The sequence below is a fragment of the Nicotiana tomentosiformis genome, chromosome 3 (genome assembly GCF_000390325.3).
Source record: "Nicotiana tomentosiformis chromosome 3, ASM39032v3, whole genome shotgun sequence".
In the NCBI taxonomy this organism is placed as follows: domain Eukaryota; kingdom Viridiplantae; phylum Streptophyta; class Magnoliopsida; order Solanales; family Solanaceae; genus Nicotiana; species Nicotiana tomentosiformis.
The window spans coordinates 28,268,537-28,295,585 of record NC_090814.1 but is presented as its reverse complement, the minus strand read 5'-3'; the positions used below and the strand labels follow the sequence as shown (position 1 = coordinate 28,295,585).

General features: G+C 36.4%; 2 protein-coding genes across 3 annotated transcripts; both read right to left on the bottom strand.

Annotated features, from left to right (window-relative positions):
• Positions 1 to 3,867: 3,867 nt before the first annotated feature.
• LOC104104366 (kinesin-like protein KIN-7D, mitochondrial) lies at positions 3,868 to 18,460 on the bottom strand. Of its 2 annotated transcripts, none has more exons than XM_009612430.4 (25): positions 17,815 to 18,460; positions 17,584 to 17,681; positions 17,309 to 17,398; positions 16,945 to 16,997; positions 16,648 to 16,713; positions 16,388 to 16,441; positions 15,995 to 16,054; positions 14,703 to 14,781; positions 14,544 to 14,611; positions 12,337 to 12,393; positions 12,154 to 12,258; positions 11,562 to 11,666; positions 11,262 to 11,369; positions 11,056 to 11,187; positions 10,095 to 10,277; positions 9,509 to 9,652; positions 8,811 to 8,951; positions 8,174 to 8,293; positions 8,032 to 8,082; positions 7,852 to 7,899; positions 7,566 to 7,709; positions 5,943 to 6,689; positions 4,441 to 4,570; positions 4,238 to 4,359; positions 3,868 to 4,147 (listed from the first exon to the last, which is right to left on the bottom strand). In XM_009612430.4, the coding sequence occupies exons 1-24, from the start codon at positions 18,141 to 18,143 to the stop codon at positions 4,277 to 4,279; spliced, it is 3,195 nt and encodes a 1,064-aa protein (XP_009610725.1). In that variant the 5' UTR covers positions 18,144 to 18,460; the 3' UTR covers positions 3,868 to 4,147; positions 4,238 to 4,276. The 2 variants fall into 2 exon arrangements, with proteins under 2 accessions (XP_009610725.1, XP_009610726.1); XM_009612431.4 differs by having other exon boundaries at positions 9,509 to 9,649.
• Positions 18,461 to 25,402: 6,942 nt separating this feature from the next.
• Positions 25,403 to 25,849, bottom strand: LOC138907532 (uncharacterized). Its single transcript, XM_070198131.1, has one exon. The coding sequence runs from the start codon at positions 25,847 to 25,849 to the stop codon at positions 25,403 to 25,405; it is 447 nt and encodes a 148-aa protein (XP_070054232.1).
• Between the last annotated feature and the right edge of the window lie 1,200 nt (positions 25,850 to 27,049).

Below are 27,049 nucleotides of genomic sequence, written 5' to 3'. Positions count from 1 at the left end.
AACTTTCCTGTGCTTGGTTGCACGCCGCAACGGTATTGATCGCATCATTATGCTCAATAAAAGGAATGAGGGACACCGCAACGATATTGATATTATATATGGCATCGGGTTGCACACCGCTACGGTATTGGTAATATATATATATATATATATATATATATATATATATATATATATATATATATATATATATATATATATATGGGGGGAGAGTTCAGGTTGCGCGCCGCAACGAAGAAAATGTATTATGGTTATTCTTGGTTGTTTATTTCTGTTACCATATTGTATTGTGAGACTGAGAATTGATAATATTCTGGGGCCCTCTGTCATTTATATTCTTGTTTCATTTATTACATGATTATTCATGTCTCTATTTGCTCTTTCTGCTTATCTTCTGCACAGGTAAAATAATAAGTGAGTATCTTTTAACTTAAACCTCGTCACTACTTCACCAAGGTTAGTCAAGATACTTACTGAGTACATGGGGTCAGTTGTACTTATACTACACTTCTGCACCTTGTGTGTAGATCTTGGACTTGCGTAGCTGTGGAAGACGAAGCCTTGCATTGACGACGTACCAGTATTCCAGATTCAAGTTGCTTCTTGTTCATGGTAGTTTAAGATTTCAATTTTATCTATGTAAACTTCAAACAAATATTGTATTTATTCTTCATATCAGTTTTGTAAATCTAAATCATAGTGACTCATGACTTGTACAACCAGTCCTTGGGATGTCGTATAGATTCCAGTTATTTTCATTCTTGTTGTTATTGATCCTTCACTTGAGTTACCTTATTTTATGTTTGGCTTACCTAGTACTGGAGTTAGGTGCAATCACAACTAGGTAGATTTTGGGTCGTGGCATCTTAAATTATGTTCGGATTCATATTTGAATATGTGGACTATATACTCTGTTATTTATAGTGAGGGCATATGATCTCATGATGGGTATGTGACATTATTAAACTTCTCTTGTTGGGGTGAGTGTGCAAGTTGAGAATGCTTAGTGATGACGAGTCGGTCTTTGATGTAAGGTAATTATGGACAGGTTGTTTAAATGTGTTGAATTGTTTGCTTATAGTTTAGCATATAGAGGTTGAAAGTGTGTGAAATGTGTATTATATAGTGTGCTTAATGGTTATATATTCCCTCGTGATGTGATATTTTGGGTTATTCTTGGGATAACGAAGCTTTAAGTTGCTCAAGTACGAGCAAGAGTTTAAGTATGGGGTGTTGATGTTCGACTAAAAGTATTTACATTTGTATACATATCACCTCCTATTTTACTCAAATCTGGTGTATTTTCACGTGTGTTGCGATTAGCTGAGCTTAATTTTAGTGTTTATATGTGCAGGGACCAATCAGGAGCGAAACAGAACGAAGGCGCACAAGTTTAGAACTACAATGGACAAAAATAAAGGAAGTACCATTTCAGCGTCCAGGTCAGTGCTTTGCACCAACCTGGACACCAAAGGCAGCAAAGAGAAAGCAGCAGGAATTTGGGTGCCCGAGCTGGCGCCCTGCACTTCTCAAAACGCCAAAGGCAGCGAGAAAAAAACTTCAGCGTCTAGATTAACGCCTCGCGCCCATTATGGCGTCCAAATCCGGAATTTGTCCTACTTCGCTCTAGACAAAGTTTTTCGATCATATATATGCTCCTAACTTGTACAAAAGAATTCTAACCTAATTTGAAGGGATTATTCACGTTGGAGACTTGCTGGGAACGCAGTAGAGTAGCAACAGTGCTTGGAGCTCGATGATACGAGTTTTCCTTCTCTTTTCTTTTCTTTAATTTTATAGTTTATTAGTTCTAGGATTGTAGGTGTTACATGAACGTTGTAGTTGAAGCTTGAAAAGTTCTTATTATTTTATCATATTATTTTATTTGATTCAATTATGTGCTTAATTATTTGATTGCTTAATCACCAATTGAATATTATCGACAAATCTAGGATTGAACTCGAAAGTGGGAATTAGATTGCATATAGGATTGAGTAGAGCAAGAATATGAACCTGTGCCTCGGATAATGGATTTGCAGTTAGGATAAAAATATAGACAATCGTCTTACTTGGTTACTCCACAGGAATTATTAATGTGTTCTTGTTAGTTCTAGTTCCATAGAAATATAGGCGTTAAATTAGCTTGAATAGACGAGTAGTACTTCGAGAGAATGCTACGAGTAATATTAATCATGTCAATCAATAAACCAGATAAATTAATTAGGTAATTTAAGTGAAAAACTTAACGGGATTGTTAGCTGACCCATAACCTTAGAATATTTTCTCTCATTAAATTCGTCTCTAAGCTTGCCGACTTATTTCCTTTAATTTCTCAATTTACAACTCTAGATCATTATAGTTAAATAATCAGACTTTAGAAAATCGCTTAAATTAATTAATTATTAGTTGATAGTTGATCACAAGTCCTTGTGGGAACGATACTCTACTTACTCTTTATTACTTGTCGACCACTATGTTTTAGACTTATTTATATCTTTTGGAATATCGAATTGTTGGTTATACTTGTTGACTCGCCTAGTGGGTTGGATTAGGTCCATCACTATCTTTGTGGGATTTTAGATAGTGATCGTTCATGCACGACAACTGGCGTACCTCCCCGACCAGCTAGGCATGTATGCATCGAGGACCCAAGATGACCGACTTACCTCCCGACCGGTTAAGCCAAACACAAGCATCACACAAAAGCATTTCACAATTCATGGCTTTTAGCCGAAATCCATTTCCTTGTCGCAAAATAGCACCAAATTGCTCATTTCATTTTCTTGATTAAAACCAAGTGAAAACGAGTGAAATAATGTCATTTCAAAACGTGCCATGAGCTTCACATCATCAACAAGTCATATAAGATATTCAAGAGTCAAAATGCATTGTAACATTTCGTTTAGTTCATAAGATTATCCCAATATATTTTTCATAAATTCAGCACTTAGCAATTTACGCCGTGACAATATTTATTTAAAATCAAGGAGCAACTCATGCGAGCTTGCCCCTCACGATTTATTTTGTCGTATCAATCGCCTTTGTTGAACAAATTTTGCAAGTGTAGTTTTTCCTGTATATCAAATTTTTAATTAAAAAAACTAACTACTTATCAAGAAGTTGTGTATGCAAATGCGTTTGAGTGCATATAGCTTCTAATGCTTCTTTTTTTTTTTGGTTAGGACGGCCAATATCAAATCCATTGATCTTGAGTACGTTAGTTAATACTTTAGAGCAAAGATCTTTTTTTATACATATGGAAGGTTTGGTTACTTTGGACATATTTCACTATTATTACAAAAATTCCTCATCTACTTTGTGAGCTCAATCACTCTCTATAAGCTGACTTGTTCGAACCAATCAAACTTGGAATACGGCATCAAACCAGATGTGTACTATACCATTTTTGCTATGGATGAGCCACTCTATTTGTAAAGCTAGCGGTAGAGCCCGGTGAGAAAAAAACAATTATTAATACATAAATGAACTTTCTTCCAGTTGCCTGTAATTTGGACTTCTTTATTCACGTCCTTTCTCCATCCATTTAACGGATGTTAGGTGTCAAGATTTAGAAAATCCTTTTTCAGTTAGCTTCTAATTTCATACTTTGAAAGGAATAGAACGTAGATTTTCGATATTGATGCTTGTCAAGGGATCACTCTTTGTGGCATAGAAGATCTGTATCTTCATCAGTAAGTGCCTAATCGTAGAATATGGAAGTTTTTCTGCAAGAGTACAGTGACAATGCTGCTTGGCTAACTTTGGGGACAAGGAAATAGATGGAAAACCACGCACGCTTTCATGAATCAGTTTATCAAATCTTCCTCATTTGATATAATTGACGTTTAGAAATATTTACAGACAATACAACAATAACATGGCATCTTGTATTTGCTTATTTGTTCTATCTATACATTACATTTGACGATCAAGAGGATCATATGGAAACCCCCTGAACTTCAGATTTACTAATTTCCAACCTTTTCTCTTTCCTCTGTTGCTTTGTTTCTTATTCTACAGTTCCTTGGTTAAGTACACAGGAAAAAAATGATATAGCATTTGAATAGCGTTGCAGGAACTTTACATACAGTTGAACTAATTAAAGAATATCATAGAAAATAGCAAGTTGACAAGAATAAACGAACCCCTGCAGTAAAGAGATGAGAGTAAGAAATATTTTTCAGAATGTATGTTTGAACAAAGGTAAGAGCAAAATGTGATTCATGAGGACTCAGACCTTTCGTGCACCATCATTCCAAGCAGGTGAAGCACAAAATCAAGTAAAAGCAAAAATCCTATCTGCAATTTTTGTCCGACAGATTGGACACTCAACGCAGGCAAGGGAACAAGACCTGCACACTGCAATATTAACACCGCATCAGAACAGCCTATGACATGAGAGCACAAATAATGAAAGCACAAAATTAAAAAGTAACTTACAGCAAAAATGTCGGCAAGGAAGAAGCATTGCAGCAGTAGGCGACTCAAAACACACTTTACATATATGTGAATTTGCATCACCATTACCCAAGTACCTGTGTTCCTTCTCCTTCATTTCTTGCATTCGAGCCTGGATATGCAAATGTAAAAACTCATGGAACATTCACATATTTGTTGGAGTCATTATGACACAAAAAAGAAATAACAATAGTTAGCAGCACTTGTACTAAACTAGAACAGTAAGGTGTACTGCCTGATTCTCCATCCTAATTTACATATTACAAAACTTTACTACTGGCACATCCATTTGACATGTTTAAAAAAGTATTTTTTTTAATAGAAGGTGTAAGTTATACAGAAAGTACTATTCTATGCAACTTTCACATATGTCAAGAATCAAATTGACTGTCCAAATGTTTTAGCTGTCCAGTAATATTTTCCCGAAAATACTTACATCTACCACTTTGATTTCTTCCACAACTACAATTAGAATAAACAACAACAACCCAGTAAAAATCCCACAAGTGGGTTCTGGGGAGGGTAGAGAGTAGGCAGACCTTACCCCTACCCCTCCGGAGGGGTAGAGAGGCTATTTCCGAAAGACCCTCGGCTCAAGAAGAAGAAAATAAACAATAGACAATAGATCAGTGACAGCAACAGAAGCCAGAAAAATAAAATAATATCAGCATCGTAAGAAACAAAAAATAAATGTAAAAGCAATAACAATAACCAATACTAATGCCATAGAAAATAGTGTGGAAGCTACATAAACCACTAACAACCCAAGGCGAAACATTATCAGCCTAGTCCCGCCCCCGGAAACAACGTAGAAAAACGCTCGACTCCCTTCTAACCTACAACCCAAATGCTCAACCTCCACATCTTCCTATTCAGAGCCATATCCTCGGAGATCTGAAGTCGCGCCATGTCCTGGCTGATCACCTCACCCCAATACTTCTTAGGCTGCCCTCTACCTCTCATACCTGCCAATGTCAACCGCTCACACCTCCTAACCGGGGCATCTATGCTTCTCCTCCGCACGTGCCTGAACCATCTAAGCCTCGCTTCCCGCATCTTGTCGTCCATGGGAGCCACGCCCACCTTATCCCGAATATCTTCATTCCTAATCTTATCCAGCCTAGTGTGCCACGCCCACCTTATCTCGAATACCATTAGAATAAACAAGTAAAAAAAATTACAAACCGCAGTCAAATGCTTCAAATTGGGTGCAAGGAATAGCATAGAACTATAGAGAGAGTGCCATACCACACAGTAAAGAAAACAGCAAAAATTGCTATCCTACAGTCCTACTTATGATTCTACACAACATTCTACAAGTGTTTATGCAGATAAGTTGGTTTCTGAAGCATGCCGTCAAATGGAAAAATGTGGCTAATAGATAAATATCACCAGAAGATTCAGATTATTGAGAAGGAAATGTCAAACACCTACATTTTGACAAAGGTGCAGAAAACCAATCAGAAAAGGACAAGCTGAATTACCTTCAAGCGGGCGACGAGAGGTTCTTCCTTCGTAACCTCAGCAGCTGCATTTGTATGATCCCCGTCTTGGCTAACATCAGGGATGGGGTCCTTGTGGTCACCATCATTAATTTCTGGATTAATCAAATTGTCTTCTCCACCATTCTGCCAGTCAGCTGCCAGCTTTGAGTCTTGCCTAGCATTATTTTCTTTCTTTAGCTGAGCAACAAGCACCCACATATTTGCCAAATCATTTTCTAAAGAAGCCTCCCTTCTCTTTCCCTCCTCAACTTTTTTCCTGTACTCATCTTCCACAATTTCCTTCTCAGCCAAGGCAGCCTCAAGAAGTGTCTCACGTTGTTTTCTTGCTTGCAACTCCATCTTTAGATCTTCAGGATCTAGGTCCCACGTGTCAAAGTCATCATGAATCGCTCCTGCAAATTCACTTCCTCGGCCAGAGACCCGGCTTTTACGCCCTGGTCTTATGTTTTCACCATGCTTTCTGTTACTAACATTACCAGTTTGTGCAATGGAACTCCTAGAATTCGACATCTCTCGAGCAGCTAACATTTCTTTTTCTAGTTTTGCATTCTGTAACGAGAGCTTTGTGACTTCAGCAGCTAAATTTTTCAGTTCAACAGCAGCAGCAGATGCTAATTCTTTTGCATATGAAGCTTCCTCTGACAATTTCTGGTTCTGCACACGCAACCCACTGTTCTCCTCTGCAATCTGAATATGTTCCAGCTTTAGTTTGTCATTCTCAATATCCTGCTCAAATTGCAAAACAACATATTAGAACCATGATGAATCCATATGAAGCATGTGCAAACAACATTAATGTGCCTGTACAATCATGAAGGCCATATTTGTGTAACATCACAAAAAAAGAGTCGAGAATTAGTCGGATAATAGGGGATAATCCAAGTAATAGAAGATCGAAGGTTTAATATACAAATTCAAGGCAACTTTTATTTTCATAAAATACAGACAACATAAACCTGTATACAAGTTTCATCAAGAAAAAGAAGAGAACAGAAAGTCAATTACAACAAAGAAAATGTGTTTACGCAACATGAAGTGGATTTTTCTGAAGTAAAAGTTTGAGTCACAGAACAGTTAACTATGTCAAAGAGAGATAAAGTTGAAGCTTGCAACACTAACTGAGGGTAAAACGAAGGGAAAAAATAGGCACACCTCATCAGATCCATTAATCAAATCATCCCAATTCCTCAGTTAAAGAAATCTTAAACTAATAATTATTCTGAAACATACCACATCAGGTTCCTATCAATACTAAAATGCATCAACTTGGATAGTGCAGTTTCCTCTTTCTTCTGTTTCAATCAAACTTATATGAAGTTTTCTTATCTTCCTATAGTCCTTGAGTTTCCCTTGTCTTTACTTTGATGCAACGCTAGATGCATTCTGCACCGTGTATTTAAACTTCAGAGATAATCAGGCTTCACTTGCTCCTGAGAGACCCTCCTTCCCGAGGAGGACCACAGCAGAAAAATAATTGCAGAAAATAAAAGAATTTTCTATTCATCAGATCAATAACTACCATCAAAAGTTAATATCTACCTAAAGAACTCGTTAACATATGCAGACCAAATATATTAGAGGGCAGAAAGCTTTAAAAATCACCTGGGACTGAATTCTCCTTCTAAGCTCATCAACATATTCATCAGATAGACATTTTTCTGATGAGGGAAACGATTGTTCTGCCTTGACAGCTAGCTGCCGTTCAAGATGACAAATCTTTTCTTGTAGTTCCTTGTTCTCTAAGCTCTGAAAACAACATAAAATAACAGCCAGATTATGCCTAGGAAAGAAAATTAGCTGTATATGATAAAACAAGTACGGAAAGGTCAATATAATTTAGCAACTAGGCCATTCCATTAGCAACAAGATAAATAATGCCTTTTTTTACCTTGTTTTGCAGCTGTTCCTGGAGAATCCGATTATCTGCGGATTTGATCTGCATCAGAAGGTCAAACTGTAAACACTTCATCTAAAAGAAAGATGCTTACAAACATGTAACAAGAATGAATATTTTATTTTAGATTTAAAAAGGAGGTGTTCTCAGCCGAGCTTTTATAGGGTAACCAACCTCAAGCTCAAAACTCTTCTCACTACAGTGTGTCATCAATTTCATCAAAGTCTGTCAAAGATAGAAATGTGAGACAAAGTATAAAACCACATAAGAGGGGGAGAAAAGCCCACGACAATAGAAAAGGTTAACGTGACATCACCTGTTGCATTTCGACTAAAGATGCATTGGCAACTGATGCTTCACCACTTTCAACAATACGCTGTTCCAACATCCTCATTTGCTTTCTCTTTTCTTGAATTTCATGCTCTAAATTTTGAATCTGTCATACGAGTTAGCACAACAAATAAGTCCAGAACCTTAAAAAGGGACACAACTACTTACAGGATCAAATGAAAATTCCTTTTCTATGTGCTTCAGACAGCAGCAATTGCATAAGGAAGAAACAAATCAGTCGCATTGGAAAAATTCTTACATCTTGTGGTAAGTCATCAAGCATTCAAAATCCTACGAGCTTTGAAGATCAAAGATGCTACGTTGTTTCTAGTGATGATTTCAGAATTAAATATGCTCCACAACTGACACTAATGTAATACACAAGACTTTCTGGAAAGCATCAAATGACAAATTCATTCAAGTTTTAACAACAGAAGATTGAAAGGGGTATACCTTTTGAGAGATACAGAATGCAGAACCTAGTGAGAAGATATTCTATAAGTGACTCACAATCAATTAAGTCCCAGCAGGAAAGCAATCATAAAGATAACAGAGTCTCATTATAACTTGACCAGCACATTGTTATAAAACATTTGAGTCCAGAAAGACAAAAGAGTCTGTACTTGTGTTTTTGAACTCTCTGGATCATCTACGGACTGCTCAACTAAGCGCTTCAATGTACTGGTGCTGAATGCAATCTCTCCAGCAAGCATCTTGACTTGTTCTACGAGGAGGTCCATCTGATCTGACATTGAAATTCCTTCCTATACTCAAATAAAAAGACAATAAAAATGAAAAAGGTAAAGAAATCAAAACCTGATAAATAAGTAACGGACAATATTATTGCACCTTTTTGAGAGTTATTAAACACACTACATAATTGACTAAAAGCTTTACTATCTAAAGCTAGTTTAAATATCAGAGGTACAAGAAGCTCTGTAAATCTATGTAGTGCAAGACTGGACTTGGAATAAATGTAGTATAGCTTATGGGATCCCAAATAACTTCTTGCTCATTATACAAAATGGTGAGCTTGTTGAAATGTAACTTCGGCATAGTAACTTCGTAATTCACAAAGAAAATATATGCAGACACATCAGATTATGCGCAAAGAAAAGACCTCAGAAAGCATATAGAGTAAACTTAAACAACATGAAGCTTAAATATTCAAGTCCTTCAGAGTATTACCATTTAGCAAGATTAAGAACCACTATGGTACTCTCCTCCAATAAAGGGTTTTAAGAATGTGAAATTTAGAGAGGTAAAGACATACTGTGGGCAGCTTTGAACCACAAGCAAAACCAATGATAAGTTCACCCACCTGAGCTGATTCAGTCATTGCACTCCCAACCTGAGATATATCATCATTCCACTTGCTAGAAGATCTTCTGTGTTTGAGATCAGAAGTACATGCTGAAGGGTCTTTCTGATTCTCACCATCTATAAGCATAGAACTGTCCATCTTCTGATGGAAGAACGGGGCAATCAAAGAAAAGAAGATCAATACACAGGAAAAATATTTTTATCATGACATATCATAGAATCTGCAAGCAAGGAATAATATGAAATCTACATATTCTTTGACAGATACTTTTGAAATTGAAAAAAGAATAACAGAAAAAAAAATGTAGCAAGAAGAGGAGTATGTTTAGTCTCCTGGAGTAGATGGATAATCATAAACTGGTATAACAGATGAAAGAAGAAAATTAGTACATGTTAAGTGAAAATATATGTAGTACCTAAACTCAGCTGCAATACTGGGTGAAAGACTTGCGAAAATCAGAAAGCATGATGTATCTTTAAGATCGAATAGAGGATAAAATTCAGAGACTATCTACCAAGGTCCTTGAGGGAACAAACAATGGCATAAAGAAACTGTACTCATGATGAAAGATAGAGCAACCTACATCATCTTCAGAAGGAGGATGACTCCTCTGAGGCCCAGCAACATCACCCAAATACCCAGGGATTGAATTTTTTGAAGAAACAAGGATCAGTTTAGTTAGCCTCTGTATCCTGCTCATTAGAGCTGCCTTGGCTTCCTCCTCCTCTTCCAGTCTTGATTGCATTTTCACTTGCCCTTCTTCCAACTGCAAAAAGACAATGAACAAGTTATACAGCACTAGAAACCAACTACAACCATATATTAATCCCCAAAAGCTAATAAAGCACAGATGTCTTTAAGCATGTAGTTAGCTGAACATAACATATTTGACCTTTAGCTGTAGACGGACTTTACCAAATAGTTTAACTTGAGAAGTTACCCGATGTTTCAAAGTCAAAAGTTCTACAGGATTGACACCTACAAGCATACGCCGACTCATAGTGGGCTAATTCATGAATTGTATCAAGTGGGCCCTTTTACTTTTAACTAATTTGAACTTAATTAAACTAGAGAGTCACGCTCTTTAAACGCCCTATAAGAAGAAAGAGGCTGAAATAAAGAGCTTTCTTATTTCCACGAAAGACCATCCCAACAATTGTTGCAGAGGATATAAATATGAATATGAAAATAAGGGGGGGAAAAAAAGAGGAACCCCCTGGAGAATCGTTTTTTAGTTTTAAGCTATGTTGCGCGGACTCTTCAAAATGCTGTTGCACCTGTGTCGGATCCTCCAAAGGTGTACTATTTTTGGAGGATCCGACACACACCCGGCGATATTTTCGGAAAGTACGGCAACATAGGTTTTAAGTGGAATGTTCACTATCATAATAAGTATTAATTAGGAGAAATGTTATCTCACTACAGAGTAATCCCCAAAAGCTGATAAAGCACAGATGTTTTTAAGCATGTAGTTAATTGAACATGACATATTTGACCTTTAGCTGTAAATAGACTTTACCAAAAAAAATTAATTGACTTGTTACCTGCTGTTTCAAAGTCAAAAGTTCTACAGGATTGACACCTACAAGCATCCCCCTTCTTAGTTGATCAAGCTCTTCTTTAAGACACGAAATTTCCCTTTGATATTTCTTAATCAGGGATTTCTCATCAATAATCTGAAAGAGACATATATCAAGCTTCAGCCTTCACAACTCCAATTCCACAAAACTGAAACAGCAACAGCGCAAACCTTGTTGCGTGATGCATAAATCTCCACACGTTTAGCCCTGCTTGCAAACTTTAACGTATTGTGTGTTTCCTCCATATTGCTCGATGCAGGAGTAACAGTACATATGAGCTACAGAAAACAAGAAAGAAGAGGTGAATTAGACCTATTTGTAATCTTTATCAAGCAACAGGACAATCACGTTAGAACAGATGAAAAGGAGGCTAGGAGGAAAAGATAAACATCAAATAAGGTATAACAGCTGTACAAAGACAAGATAGATCAATAGAATGGAAATGTATAGTATATGCTCATCATACTCACAGACACATGTCCATGCCCACTCAGTGAAGTCTGGAGTAGCCGAGTAAGTTTAGAATCCCGATAAGGAACATGAGATGCCTTCCCTTCACTTAATTTTCCAATGACCTTAATAAATGATAGCACGATCAAAGTGTCAGATTGAAAATTAATAAACATACAAAAATTTACTCTACTCCTCAGTCCAGACCCAAAAATGCAAAAACTGGTAGACCATGAGCAAAAATATATAACTTGTTGAAAGCCAAGAGAATTAAATTTAGTTATTGTTAGAAATTCCTATTCACTTTGTGTTTAGGTTAGTGTCATAGAATATTCTTTCGAATTGTGTCACAATTAGGAATCTAGATATTTAGGTAATTTCCTTATTTAATAGCTTTCGTTGTTTCATTTAAGCTAAATTTGCCTTATTTCTTGCAGCTTAAACTCCTCTATGAGCTGCCCTCTTGTGTATTGTCTACAACCAACTCAAGAAGTAATCTTCTCTCCTTTTTTCCTCTATTTTTCACATAATTGAAATATCACAATATTGTTAAAATGCAACAGTTATAGCAAACTACATAGAAACCATCACCAATGATGGCTTAGTACTTACAGTTCCAAGAGTCAGAAGACTTTTGTTTATATATGATCCTTCCTTTCTCCGCAATCCCGTTGTTTCAGTTTTAGAGCTCTCAGATCCAGCTAAATCAATCAAGTTCTAAGTGGAAAAACAAAAACGTTAGGTGCTATGATGTGCTGTTGTTTAATACTGAACAAATAGTGCCAGTAGTCATACAAGCTGTGAGAAGATCACTCCATCATATTCATCCCCATGAGCACTACTTTCAATCATCTGCACAATTTGTAATAAAGTGGACAATGAGACATGAGTAACAAAACCCAGTAGCAAATATAACCACTAAAATATCTGAACTAGAAGAGTACAAAACTGAAAGTTATAATTAAGGCTATTAAGGAAGATAAACCAAAGTATTTCAGCAATGTGACCTAAATTTCACTAGCAGTTACAGATTGAATACTTTTATTTTTGTATCAAGCAGTTACAGATTGAAGTTTGTATATCAAGATATAAACCATTTAGTGTCACAATGGATGGACCAAACATAATTGAAAGTTTCTCGATAAGGCATAATTGATAGTTTCTTCCACTCAGTATTCACGGAAAGAAAACATTTAGTTACAGCTCCAACAGCTTGTCATCCAACTTTCTAAGAGTGCTAGAGGGTAAATGAGCCTGCAACACAGTTGAATTCCATAATCGCATTTCAGCAGAAGTTTCTTCCCAACACTGAACCGAGGTTTCATGTTATAGAAAAGTTATCTCATCAGTGCTTTACAAATATTCAAGTTGATATAAGACAAAATAAGACATATTTCATGTATATTTCAAGTTGTAAACAAAGACTAAATAAGACATAAGAAAATTTCATATATTTCAGATGATTTTGAGGGCCTCCAGAAAACCATTCATCAACAGTTGCTCGTGCAATTTTCCTAGAACAGGCAGATTAACTGATTATCACAAAGTTTGAGAACTTATTTTGTGATTATGCAAAGGAACAAGATTATGTGGCCAAGCACTTGACAGATTAGTTATCCTGCAAAATCAATAAAACCACGATAAAACATTGCCTAGTTCAAACTTCTATTATGCAATCTCTAGAGTCTAAACAAAAGAGGATACTTCCCATCCAAATAGGATAAGAGTTAAAAACGAAGCTGATTTATTTTAAAAATAAATAAGTAAATAAAATAGAGCATTTTAACTAAGTTCTAACAGTTTTTAGGTCTATTATTCAAAATCCATGAAATGGGCAATTCACATTTACATGGTTAGCAATTTTGGTATTATTCAGTCTAATATCATTTTACCTAGTGTATCTTTTCACAAATGAGTGAAAGAAACCCAAGTTTACTAGGAAGAGTGGCCCAATGCCACAGTAGGTCAAATGCTCCCATCTTACCAATAAGTTATCCATAAGTACTGCATTGAATTGGTGAGAAGGGTCCTTAAGAAAAAACAAAAATTCACGTATGCCTTAAAAGGAAGTGCAACTAACAGCTTGTTTGGATGGTTGTTACCCATTGTATCGAATTGTATTGTTATCCTTATTTAAAATTGATTGTATTGTATTGTTAAATTCATTGTTCCGGAACAATGAAAAGTCCCATTTTATAAAACAACCGATTTGGTGTGGTGGGATTGTTTCCTATTTTTCTTTCCAATTTTATCTTATCCTCTATCTTTTTATTTATTTAATCCACCCAAATACCGTACTTTGTCTTTCTTCTTCCTTCGTCCAACTTTTTGGTTCGTTTTCTTCTTTTTTGTATCGTTTTATCTCAATCTATGTTCTTTGGATACTTTTTGGTGATTAACAACTTAATTTGCTCAGGTTTCAGCCCTTATTTTGAAACTACAGGTACTTGTTTTTGTTCATGACCATATTTTTTTTTGTTCTCCTTATTGTGCTATAACTATGTCTAGTTTTGAAGATTTCATTTTTTATTAAGATATATATTCTACTAATGTAATTTACCAAGTTAAAATTATGGTTTAAAGTTTAGCATAAGCTTATCATGTTTGTTTGCAACTACATCTGGTTTGAAGATCTATATTTACATGTATTTGATTAAACAATATAGTTGGAAATTTGTGCTATGGCATTTGAGGGTATTTTAGTAAATTTATCAATTATAATACAATACGATACAGTCAAACCAAACATAAAAATTTTATTTAATAACAGCAAATGATACTATCTATCCAAACGTTATACTCATAAAAGGATACAATACAATACAATACAATACATTATAAAACGAAGGGTAACAATGATCCAAACAGAGTGTAAGCCGAAAAAGGCTACATATTAGTAACATGATAAAGTCCAGCTTTCATTGGCTTGAAATGTAAGTGCATGATAAAGAAATTTCTGGTCGCAATAAGCAATATATCACAATGAGCCATCATAAACTTACCAGGGTAAATATTGTGTGACTACGGCTACTAAACAAATTGAAATTGTTTGAACCAACATGACGATGCTCTGGAAAAGTCAAATGGTAATCAATACGAATATAGGATAACAAGAACATTGGCTATCAACAAAGACAGACCTGAATAGCTAAACTAATTACCTTCCCCTGCAGCAATGAAAGAAAGTGCATGCCCAGGTGATAAAACAACTTCCTCCTTTATACCTTCAACATAAGTACCCTGCACATACATTGCATGTACAAAGAATCAAGAACTACAGAGCAACATCTGAAAACAAGGACTTTGGGAAGAAGCATAAATATGTCCTAACGTAGATAGAAGAACTTCATTGGAAACATCAGCATTTGTTCTATGGCAATTAGATGTAGGACTTGTAGATTTTGGAAACAACATGTGAGGAAATGAATGATCTCGATCCTTCTTTTACAATAGTGGTGTTGAGGCCAACTTGCATGCACCTCGACTACTCCATTGGATACCTGCTACGTCCCATCAGCAGAGTTACCGGGTAACTTTGCCCAACAGGGCTTAGGCATATTCGAAGAAATCACTTAGTGTTTTTTGTCTCTAATGGGATTTAATGATCTCAACCTTTAAGTTTTTCAAACTTAATCAGCTAACTTCTGCTTCTTATTAATTGCTTTTGAGAAATAAAGAGGACATTATTATTTACTCCCTCCATTTCAATTTAAGTGTCTTAGTTTGACTAGACACGAAGTTTAAGAAAATAAGGAAGACTTTTGAATTATGTGATCTTAAACTAAAGATGTGTATAATGCACCAAAATGCCCTTTGAATCTTGTGACCTTAAATATGCCATGTAGGATATTAGATTTAAAGAGTTACCAAATATAGAAAGAGGCATTCTTTTTCGAAACATACTTTTTTTACAAGTAATGATATTTTATAAATGGTATAACATCACTAAGACAGTGCGTTACAAATTAGATATGATCGAGGCATTGCACTTCTTGACACATACTAAAAAGGAAAGTAACACTTAAATTGAAAGGGAGGGAGTAGTAAATATCATATATAAGTCTCAAACATGTGGACGACGTGCTGGGAGACAAGTTCATCATTTGTCGGATACTAGGCCATTTTCTGTTCCTGAAGTCGAAACAATATTCTCATCTTCAAAGACAAACATATAAATACAACAACAACAACAACAACAACAACAACAACAACAACAACAACAAACTCAGTGTAGTCCCACAAGTAGGGTCTGGGGAGGGTAGAGTGTACGCAGACCTTACCCCTACCTTTCAAAAGGCAGAGAGGCTGTTTCCGGTAGACCCTCGGCTCAGGAAGGACAAAGACAAACATATAAATAAATAAAAAATAAATAAATAAAAATAAGTCTTTGAAACAAATTAAAAACTCTTGTTTGCCCGGATCAGCAACAACTAGTTTTATTAGCAACAAACACCTGATTATCTTCCCTGACACGCAGATTCTGGCCAGTTGGATCCAGCAAGTCGTTGATAACCTGGCACCATAAACATGGTGAACATGGACATCAACTCTAGTTAATATCTGGAATGAGAAACTAAAAAGGGTCTACTGCAGACAAGAGCAATAAAGAGAGATTATAATCTACTTCAGAAATCATTTCACTCTGTATAGCAGCTATTATATAATGTTGCAGGTATAAGGGAATCATAAACTACACTAGCAATCTAAAGATGGATACAGCATTTGCAACAAAGGATGCTCTTCAGATATGATCCATGCAGCAACTCATAATTAATTTTTAATCTCTCTAGTTCAGTACCAATTTCATCATATGTGGAAGTAGCTGGCTGATGTGCACCATACTAACCTCGTTATAGATTTCAAGATATGATACACGAAGTAAGAACTCACATCCAGGAGTCTGAAAGACAAAATTTAAGAGTTAGTCGCACTTTCTCTTTTGGATAAGCAAGAGTAAGTCACACTTTCATAAAGACAATAGAATAGAATTGATATACAAGAATCGTTGTCAAACTTGAAGAAAAGTGAATGCCATAACACTTTAGAGCCATGCTTGAAGTGTGCCATCAAAATTTTAAAATAACATAGATTTGTAAGCTGACTTACATCTTGAATGATGCTAAAAACATCCTTTATCGCCAACGGAATTATACCTGGAGAATTATGATCTCCCTGCGGAAACCAATATCTTAAAATTAACGTTGTGATGACAAAAACTTTCAATTGGTTTGGGGAGGAGAGGGGGGCCTGGACTTGGCAAACAAAGGATGAAAATGAAGTAAATACTTTTTCAATCGTCAAATTTCGACATAGATATAAACTGTTTGCTTGAGATGTAGCAGAAGTCGGAAGTTTCTCTCAAATTCAAGGACAACTGGAGATATCCCAAAAGAATAGACTTACATGCATAGTATGTGTCTTGCCACTACTTGTAACACCATAAGCAAAAACTGTGCCTGCATAATAAGCAGGTCTTGTGTCAGTGAAGCTGAATTGGAAAATGCAACCCCCCACACTCAAATGAAAATACTTCAGCCCAAGAACATAGCCCTTGGAGCTGCGACACTCATCTTGTTCTAGTCAGTACACTAGGCAGATATCTCGACTATTTCCAATGATGGACGGATCACTAGGCACAGATTAGATTTCTTTCAAGCATGCCCTTGAACTGAATTATCTAAAACTAAGTAACTCATGTGCATGTTCCATTTAACTAAAAAAAATCATAAGTGTTAGCAGATCTTGCACGTCAAGTATCAAATCATACCGTTTATGCCTTCCATTGCAGCCTTGACCACAGGTCGAGCAGCTACTTCGTAAACCTCCTGGGTACCCGTATCAGGTCCAAATACTCTATCTACCATCATCAAAATAAAATGACCAGCTTAACAATTTAAACTTCGAATAAAAGGCAATTCCAATTTCTAAGCAATTATCAGGTGCACCATTTAAACTCCATATTATTCCCAAAATAATGCACAAAATTTTTCACAACCAGCAGAATCAAAATCACGAAATGACTCGAAGGTCATAGAATCGTACCAAAGGCATAAGCTGTTGCCGGATTATACTCATTCCGTACGATTTTGTCACCATCAGCATACCACGCGATTTCATCGCCTTTCTGATATTCTCTTTCACTGCCACCATACAATAACACCAAATTCTCACCGCATTGTCAAAAAACTCAATTCGAAACCCTAAAAAACCTCAAACTCCTCCAATAAACCAGCACAAAGATCCAAATTAAATAAACAAGATCTAGCATTTTACCTCAACGGCCGAAACCTAACAGTGACCGAAATACTCTCTCCTGATCTGGACATATCCACCGGTTCACCAATTAAATCCTCAGCCGGCGGATAATTAACCGGCGAGCGGTTCCCGTAACCTCGCGAAGAAGCCAAATAGGTTCGGTTGCGACTCGGAGTCATGGATCTGGAGCCGGAGCCAAAGAAGGATGTCGTTGAAGAGGAGCTCGATCGAGGCATGAGCCGACCATTCATGAAGGAATTTGAAGACGATGAAGATGAAAATGGACTCGATGGCTTACGATAGTGAAACGGCGAGCTACTTCGTCCTCGAGACGAGGAAGCAGCCATTGACCGCTCCACTACTTATGAAAAGAAAAATAATAAAACCAAATCCTCTTGACTTAGTATCGAAGAAAATGTCAAGGCAACAACAATAAATGCGTGCGTGTAAGTGAGTTTTTCGGGTATATGTAGATTGAAGAAGAATTTGTCAGAGGTCACATGGTGTGAATGGAAAAGGGAATAGCGTTGTTTTTTTAATTCCCTTTTCAGGCTTTTTGAGCAAAATGCCTAGTGAGCTGAGAGAGAAACTTTACTGTGGAATGTGGAGCTAATATCTCTAGCTAAAACTTCATAACTTCACCTTTACGACAAAGAAGAACTGCAGAGAAGAGAGGTGCAGTAGACCTGTTATTAACATGTGAGAGTGGGAGGAGAACTAGTACGAATTCATGGAGGGGTTGTTCTTTTTTTTTTTTTTTTTTTGGGGTGAGAAGGCATTTGGCCTACTCATTTTTTTTATTTTTTTTATATTTTTATTTGTTTTTTTTGGTGAGAAAGCATTTGGCCTACTCCCTAAAATAGTTTACATTTAACTTCCATTATACTTTGGATACAAAAATATTTTACCTTTAGCAAAATTATTAAAAATACCCCTATATTTAAACAGAACTCCAGCTAGGACGGAAAAATAAACTTAAAAACATATTTTTGCTAACATGGCTACTTATGTGGCCATATATTTTATTTTTATTTAATATACCACTTGTCTTCTTCCCCAAATTCGACTTCCTCTATGATTGGGCTCAAGCTTCTTCTACGACAATTTCAGAGAAAAAAGGAATTTGATAAAGCATAGATTTAGGACAATAAAAATTGTAAGGAATAAAATGCAATAAAAATAAATGTCGAAAAACGTAGATACCGATGAACTGCAATTTTCCTCTGGTATCTACCAAACTGATAAACTTGTGCTTAATAGAAGAGAAAACAGAAAACTTACATCCATCATTGCCATTGTTGAATGAGAAAATCTAACGTGGCACCTTCTCATGAAGAGTTTCAATTCCCAAAATCTCCTCTTTAAACTTTATGGTGGAAGAAATCAGATTATTTTTGGTAACAATATTTTGATTTGGAAATTTCTGGCCATTGAGTGTCTTACTGTCGGAGCTTTGATCCTACGACAAAGGTCTCTTGAGGAACGAGAGCATTGATTTCTACCGCTGCATTTCAAATTGGTGAGGGTTTAGGGGGGAGAGGGGGGGATAATTGGCGGGATAGGAACTTGTTATTTTTAATTTTAAAATATATGTAAATCTCTCAAAACCTGAAGCGAACTGGTTGTGTATTTGATATTTTTAATTTGTAATTTGATGCCTGATTTTGTTCTTTGTGAAGGCAACAGATGTACTTGAAAAGAGAAAACGTGTTTGAAAAGATTTTCTCTAAATTGTTGTAGAAGAAGCTTGAGGCCCAGCCATGGAGAAAGTCAAATTTGGGGGAAAAGACAAGTGGTATATTTAATAAAAATAAAATATATGGCAACATAAGTAGCCATGTCAGCAAAAATATGTTTTAAAGTTTTTTTTTTCCCGTCCCAACTGGAGTTCTGTTAAAGATAGGGATATTTTTAATAACTTTGCTAACGGTAAGAATGTTTTTGTCCCCAAAGTATAAAGAAAATTAAATGTAGACCATTTTAGAAAGTAGACGAACAAATTTGACCCTTTTTCCTTTTTTTTTTTTGACAATTCATGGAGGGGTTTACCTACGGTGTTTTTTTAAACTTAAAAAGAATAATTTTGTGGGTTTAAGTTGATATTTATTTTTTTAAAAATGAAAACAATAGAGTAAAAGCAATTTATTGCAACTAATTAAATTTATGTTTGTCAAGTCCTATTTTGATCTCTTGGATAGTTGTATATACAATTAGTTTAACAATATCAGTGTGTACATTTTTTTTATATTCGAATTAATTTGTGTGCATCTCAATTATTTTACTTTTGTTATATTATGTACAGATTATTTTTTAACTTTTTTTTAAAAGAGTGGATTCATATTTGTTTGATACATCATATTTCGAGAGTCATTTCTTAATTTTAATTTGCGAATTCGAATATAATTTTTAAAAAATTTTGAAATAAAATTTATATATTAAAATTTTTATAAAATATATCATTAGTCATAATAACTAATAATTTAAAATATTTAAAAGACGTATAAAAAATTATTAATTAAAAAAACTCATTTGACTCATATCAAATAAATTGGGACGAAGGAAGTATAACTCTGCACTTATACGACTGGAGTAAAATATATCTGCTAAACTATAATATTACGTGTGTGCTTGAATCATTTATTGAGATAAATTGAAGCATTGGTTGTAAACTTGTCGCGACGTAGAGACAAGAAGTGGACGGGGCCGCACTCTCGTCGAGGTAGTTTTTATTTGAAAACTTAACATAAAAATATGAGCGGGAATAACCGTGGACGCACCGCTTCTGACAAATTAATACAATGGTAAAATACGTCCATTACAAGGGTATCTAATTTATTAGCATATCATTATCTCTTTAGTCACTCCAACGACACTTTCTAATTTAAGTCTGCTCTCTTACCTAAACATAGAAAACTACAAACATCACATTGCCAGTGCTCAACCGTTGGACCGACAATAAATTAGCCTCCGTGGCCTCTTATGAATTTGGCTGGAGAATAAGTGAATGGTCATTGTTAAATGGTCTATCTCAACTCTCAAGAAATTGGCAACGGAGCTTATTCTGAACAGTGGAGGATTCAATCACATGGGTTCACCACTTTGATTGAACTCATTATTTTAGGATCAAATTTTATATTTGTGCATAAAAAATATAAATAAATTTAAATTTATATTTCAAAATATATTCTCTCACATCAAAATTCACGACGTCTAAATTATGAATGAAATTCTAAAAGTTAACAAATATGTTTATCCGTAAAATGATACAGTTAAATTTATGCGTAATTTATAGACAAGTGAATTAATTTGATCCTAAAATAATAGATGAATTAGACAAAAATATAATACTTAGCCTTGAGATGGAGATAAAATAACATAAATTATAATTCCGAAAGCAGGGCTTCCGGGACAATAACAACGATATCAGTAAACAAGAAGATAAAATTATATTGAGCTTTGAATAGAGTATATCGTATGTTTGTCAGAAAATTCGTATCCCTTACAATGATAACAGAGTTTACTATTTATAGTTGCACACAGGGAACAAAGTCCTAAGATCAAGCCCCTCTTTAATGACAATTAGTAGTCGTACCCGCGCGATGCGCAGATTAAAAAATATTAATTAAATTAAATTGTGATTGGGCTTGTTTGAACATTAGATCGTATTGCTTTAATAAGTTTCAATAGTCATCTTATTTGTCAATACGATATACCAAATAATAAAATCTCTATTAAATTAAAGGGACTAATATAGTCATCGAATAATTTTTTTATTCTGTATTTTCTTTATTATATTACCCAATGTTTAGTATTATTACACTATTAATTAAATTTTTTATTAGCATATTACTTTGTTTAATATTTTATCGTATATTTTATTACTCTTGAAATATTTTTTTTATTTTGAATATTTTTCGATTATTCTCAATAATATTGTCTGATTTTTAATGAATAAAATCTCTATTAAATTGAAGGGACTTATATAGTCATCGAATAATTTTGTTGTTCTGTATATTGATTTATTATATTATCTAATTTTTAGTATTATTACATTGTTAATAGAATTTTTTATTAGCATATTACTTTTTAAATATTTTTGTCTGCTACTTTCTTTTTGTAATATAGTAGAAGAATAGTAAAAATTACTTATCTGTTTATATTTTTAAAAAATTAAAATTAAAATTTGATTTAAATTATGATAGTATTTTGAATTGGCGTTCTTTTTTTTAGAATAATTTTAAAACTCCAAATTTGTTAACTCAAAGAGGGTAACTAATTATTAAAAATACATAATGCATAATTTAAATTTTTAAAAATTTAAATTAAAAAAACTAATTATTACCTAACTTGACTAACTTTATCCTAAATTGCCAAATGACCTATTGCGAGCTTGCCACTTGGCTTAATGTGGAGATTTTTTCCTCTCATTTTAATAATATATATATTATGAGGTCCATTGAAGAATGTATAACGGCAGGCAGTGAATGTCATATTCCTTGTAACGGGCCGCGTATTTAATGCTATGGAATATTCTCATTAAATGCTAACGGGTAGCAGGAATTTATTTCATCTTTATGGATATCATTCTCTCTGGTAGCAGACGAGATTGTTACCTCCGGATTCAACTACCTTCTGTCTTTGGCTCCACGTGTCACTTTCTCATGTGATAATTTAATATAAACATATTTTACCCTATATAGATAGTCCCCCAGCTTTCCGGTGGCATAACTTTGTGTCACCGGAAAGTTGGTAGAAACACCTCTTTTGGCGGAAAATTCTCTGACTCCCTCTGAAAAGTTTCTGACAATTGATTAGACGCACGTCTCTCCATATTTAATGCCCCGAACACGCGTCATCCCACGATTTAGCATCACTTTTGCCGGTTATCGAAGTAATTATGGCCACGATTTTAGCCGTGGCAGGGAAAAAAAAATAAGAGAGCGAAGAATGTCGCTCCCGAGTCGTCTCTGGAAGTTTTGGTGACGAGCCTCCTGCCTGGGTCATCCATAGACATCGTGATGATTGACGATGACGGGGAAGCCAGCAAGGAGTGGACTTCTCTACATAGAAGGCAAAGACCTTCCTCAGCTCAACAGACTGCTCAATCTGTTGAGTTAGTTACACCAACCGAGGACGATGTCTCAACGCTCTGGGGAGAATTTGAGATGGTGAAAAATGCCAACTCCCGCTTCTGGATCCCGATCGTTATGCCCGGTACCGTGAGGCTGAGTACCGGGTCCCTGCCGTATTCGGTTGACGAACAACCAACAACAAGCACTGCGCTTGCCGCATCCACTTCTCATCCCTCAATGCCATCAGCTCCATCACCTTCTTCACCAACTCTTCCTTTACCACCAGCAAATGCTACATCATCTCCACCGACCGTAATTGTCCGAGAAGAGGATGCCCCCTTCCCCAGTCCCCATTTCATGGGAGATTGGGGCAAAATTATGTCGCCCCCTCAAAAGATTCGCAAAGGAGGAAGAGTGTTACTCTCTCGGTCTCTACCGGATACAACCTGATGTCCCGGCCAGTGGAACTTGCTAACTATCTGAAGCCTTTGGCTTCAGAAAAAGATAAGAAAAAGATACAAGCTCTCCCGAGAGAGTGTTTGTTGAACAATGTTATGCACGACGCCGCAGCGGAATATTCTTCGTTTCCTTCGTTATTTCCTCTATCTTTGCTTTAATAATATTTTGAGTTTGTACTTTTCGTTTGGTATGCCAATTTTCTTACTTACGAGGGCCTCCAAAGGTTGATTCGATATAAGGAGGAACTTACCTCCGAGCGGGATCAACTTTTGGCTGAGTAGGACCAAACTGTTGCTCGCCTCTCAGAACTGGAAGCTAAAGTTGCTGAGGCTGTTGTGTTGGAGGCTCGGTTGCAGCAAAGCGAGCAAGAAGTAAAGACCCTTAGCCAAGATGTCGTTCTTACTGCATCCAATCGTGAGGCTGCCTCCGCTGAAAGATTAAATAATTTGGAGGCGGCCTTGAACTCCAAAACTGAAGAGATTGCTGCCGCCGGGGTAAAGTATGCCCAATTGGAGGAGAAGCATAAGAAGACAATTGAGCATAATAGACTTTTCAACTCTATTGTCCGTGATCTAGATGCCAGCCTCCGGTCTGTTAGATCCGCGTAGGAAAATCTTTCTATTGAGGTTGACCAACTTAAAGAAGAACTCAAGCGCTGAGCGGATTCCCTTGTTGTTGAAAAAATATATGCTATGTACAGCATGAGGAGAAAAACTTTGGAAGAGGCTAAAGCGTGTGTCATTGACTTTGATGCTAAAATCGCTAAAGCCCATGAGCTGGAGTCAACTGCTAAAAGGGGTCTTTCGGCCAGGCCTGATGCTACCGATTCTTCTGGTTTCGGTTCTGAATTCTCGGGAACTGAAGAGGAACCGGAAGGCGACGATGCTGAAGTTCAAAATGATGAAGGCCAAGATATCGAACCGGTGATAGATCTACCCACTTCTTCTGGGGGCGCGGATGCTTCTCTTCCTCCGGGTTCTGGAGATACATCAGCTTAATTTTTGATTTCTTTTTCCAATTTTTGTACTTGTACCGTTTGGCACATTCATTGTAAATAAAAACACTTTTTCGCACAAGTATCGTATAAGTTTTCATTCTACATACTTTCGTTTAAATATTTGTGCAAGTTTGATCTTTGCGTCCTTTTTTGTTTAAGTGTTTACGCAAGTTTTACTATTTGTGTCTGATCATGCAAGGCTTTGGGAGTATTTTCCCCCGAAAGCATTTGGATTTCGGGCATAGGTTCTTCCGAAATCAACCCTTTATCGTGAGGGTTTTCATAAGAGAGGACCCTATTATGTTTACGATGCTCTTAAAGAGGACGTCTTATGTTCATTACGGCACTAGCATTTGAAGTACTTGTTTAACTTTCAAATGACTAAATCAATTCATCGTTCAGACAAGAAACAAGATAGAAATAAAAGAACTTTACTTTATTCCTTCAATTTTCAAAAGTATATAAGCATTTGTTGTGCTAAAAAGAAATTGTCATTTCTTGTGACTAACTTGTTCAACTTATTTCTACGGGGCTGGCCGCGCAGTCCCCGGTCCCGATGATGCAACTATGCTTTCGGGTTTCGTATTCCGATCGAAGCGACAGTCGTTGTTGTCGTATCCTCATATCATTCCCCCTAGTGTTAGAATGCGAAGAATGCATATTTGAACACTGGAAGATTTACACTTTCGAGGATTCCACCAATGAATTTCTATATAATCTTCAGTTCGGTAACAAACTTTCCTTCCCCTTAGGAATTTATGCTATCGAGTCAAAGATTATCTAACAATCCCCTAGTGGCTTGCACTTGTGAACGGTCGGGTAACCTTTGTTCGATAGCATACTTAACTTCCTGGTAGGAACTTTGTTATCAAGCAAAAGACTATCTAACCACTCTGGAGTGGTTCTTCACTTGTGTGCCTTGTCATTAAAAGGTCTTATTGTTGCTATTGAAACTTCCTTCGTAGTATGCTTTCCGTTGCTACCTCGTTAAAAAACTTGCCAGAAAAACCTAATTGGGATAAAAATTGGACGAAGGGAAAAAGAGTGCAGCACATACTTTCAGCACAGATGATGTTCATCAGCAATAGTATCTCTTGAGGTGTGCCACGTTCCAGTTGTTTGGCAACTTTTCTCCATCTTGATTCTCCAACTCATATGATCCTTTTCCGGTGATAGCTGAAACCTGGTAGAGGACTTCCCATGTTGGACCTAGCTTCCCTTTATTGCGTTCCCGGGTGTTTTGAGTCACTTTCCTTAACACCAAGTCTCCCACTTTGAAATAACATAGGTTGGCCCTTCGATTGTAATATCTTTCTATTCTCTCCTTTTGAGTTGCCATCCTTATATGCACCAAGTCCCTGCATTCATCAAGCAACTCCAAATTGACCAACATTGCTTCATTGTTTATTTCTTCATTCGCCCGGAAGTATCTCAGGGTAGGATCCCCTACTTCCACCGGGATCAAGGCTTCTTCTGCTCCGTACACAAGGGAGAAAAAAGTCTCTCCCGTGCTCGATTTGGCCATTGTTCGGTATGCCCATAATACACCTAGCAATTCCTCAGTCTATTTACCTTTAGCTGCTTCCAATCTCTTTTTGAGATTTTGTATAATCACATTGTTCGTTGATTCCGCTTGACCATTTGCGCTCGGATGATAGGGCGAATATGTGATCCTTTTGATTTTCAAGTCTTCAAGGAACTTTGTGACCTTTGCGCCTATAAATTGTGGCCCGTTGTCGCAGGCTATCTCTTTTAGTGTCCTAAATCTGCAAATTATGTTCTCCCACAAGAAATCCACCACTTTACGTTCACCGGTATTTTGATAAGGACCTGCTTCAACCCACTTAGAAAAATAGTCAGTTAAAATTAAAAGAAACCTTACCTTACCAGGGTCCGACAGTAGTGGTCCGACGGTATTTATTCTCTACTTCATGAACGGCCATGGAGACAAAGCTGAGTGCAATGGTTCTGCTGGTTGATGTACCAACGGTGCGTAGCGTTGACACTTATCGCATTTTTGAACATAAGCTTTGGCATCTTGTTCCATTCGAGGCCAATAGTATCCTGCCCTTACTAATTTTAGTACCAAGGAATTTGCGCCCGAATAATTTCTACAGATCCCTTCGTGGACTTCTCGCATAACATAATTAGCTTTGGAGGCTCCCAAACATCGGGCTAGCGGGCCTTGCAAAGATTTCCCGTACAATTGACATCTTTTGAAACTATACCGTGCTGCTTTAGCGCGTAGCGCCCGGGATGCCTTGGGATCTTTAGACAACTTTTTGTGCTCGAGGTAATCAATGATCTCATTCCTCCAGTCCTAGACCAAATTAGTCGTGTTTACCTCGTAGTAGCTATCTACGTCTAAAACCAAGTGCATAAGTTGTACGACCATACCGAAGTCTGATCCCTTCATCTCCGTAGACGAGCCAAGGTTAGCCAATACGTCCGCTTCTACATTTTCTTCCCTCGGGATATGCATAATTGACCACTCCCGAAATCGAGCAAGCAGGGTCTGAACCTTCACTACGTATTGTTGCATGTGTTCTTCTTTAACCTCGAAGATCCCATAAACCTAATTTACCACCAGCCGGGAGTCGTATTTGATTTCTATGACCTCCGAATCTAGTCCTCGAGCCAATTTGAGCCCTGCAATCAATGCTTCATACTCTGCTTCGTTGTTAGTCAGAGGAACCATTCTTATGATCTGCCTTAGGATTTCTCC

Excerpts from the sequence above, each read along its gene's own strand:
- LOC138907532 (XM_070198131.1), bottom strand. The coding sequence starts at position 25,849 with ATGGCCAAATCGAGCACGGGAGAGACTTTTTTCTCCCTTGTGTACGGA.
- LOC104104366 (XM_009612430.4), bottom strand. The coding sequence starts at position 18,143 with ATGGCTGCTTCCTCGTCTCGAGGACGAAGTAGCTCGCCGTTTCACTAT. Across the intron at positions 12,394-14,543 it reads GTCACACAATATTTACCCTG|ATGATTGAAAGTAGTGCTCA; the intron begins GTAAGTTTATGA and ends CAAATTGTGCAG. Across the intron at positions 6,690-7,565 it reads GAAGGAGAATTCAGTCCCAG|GATATTGAGAATGACAAACT; the intron begins GTGATTTTTAAA and ends CAATTTGAGCAG.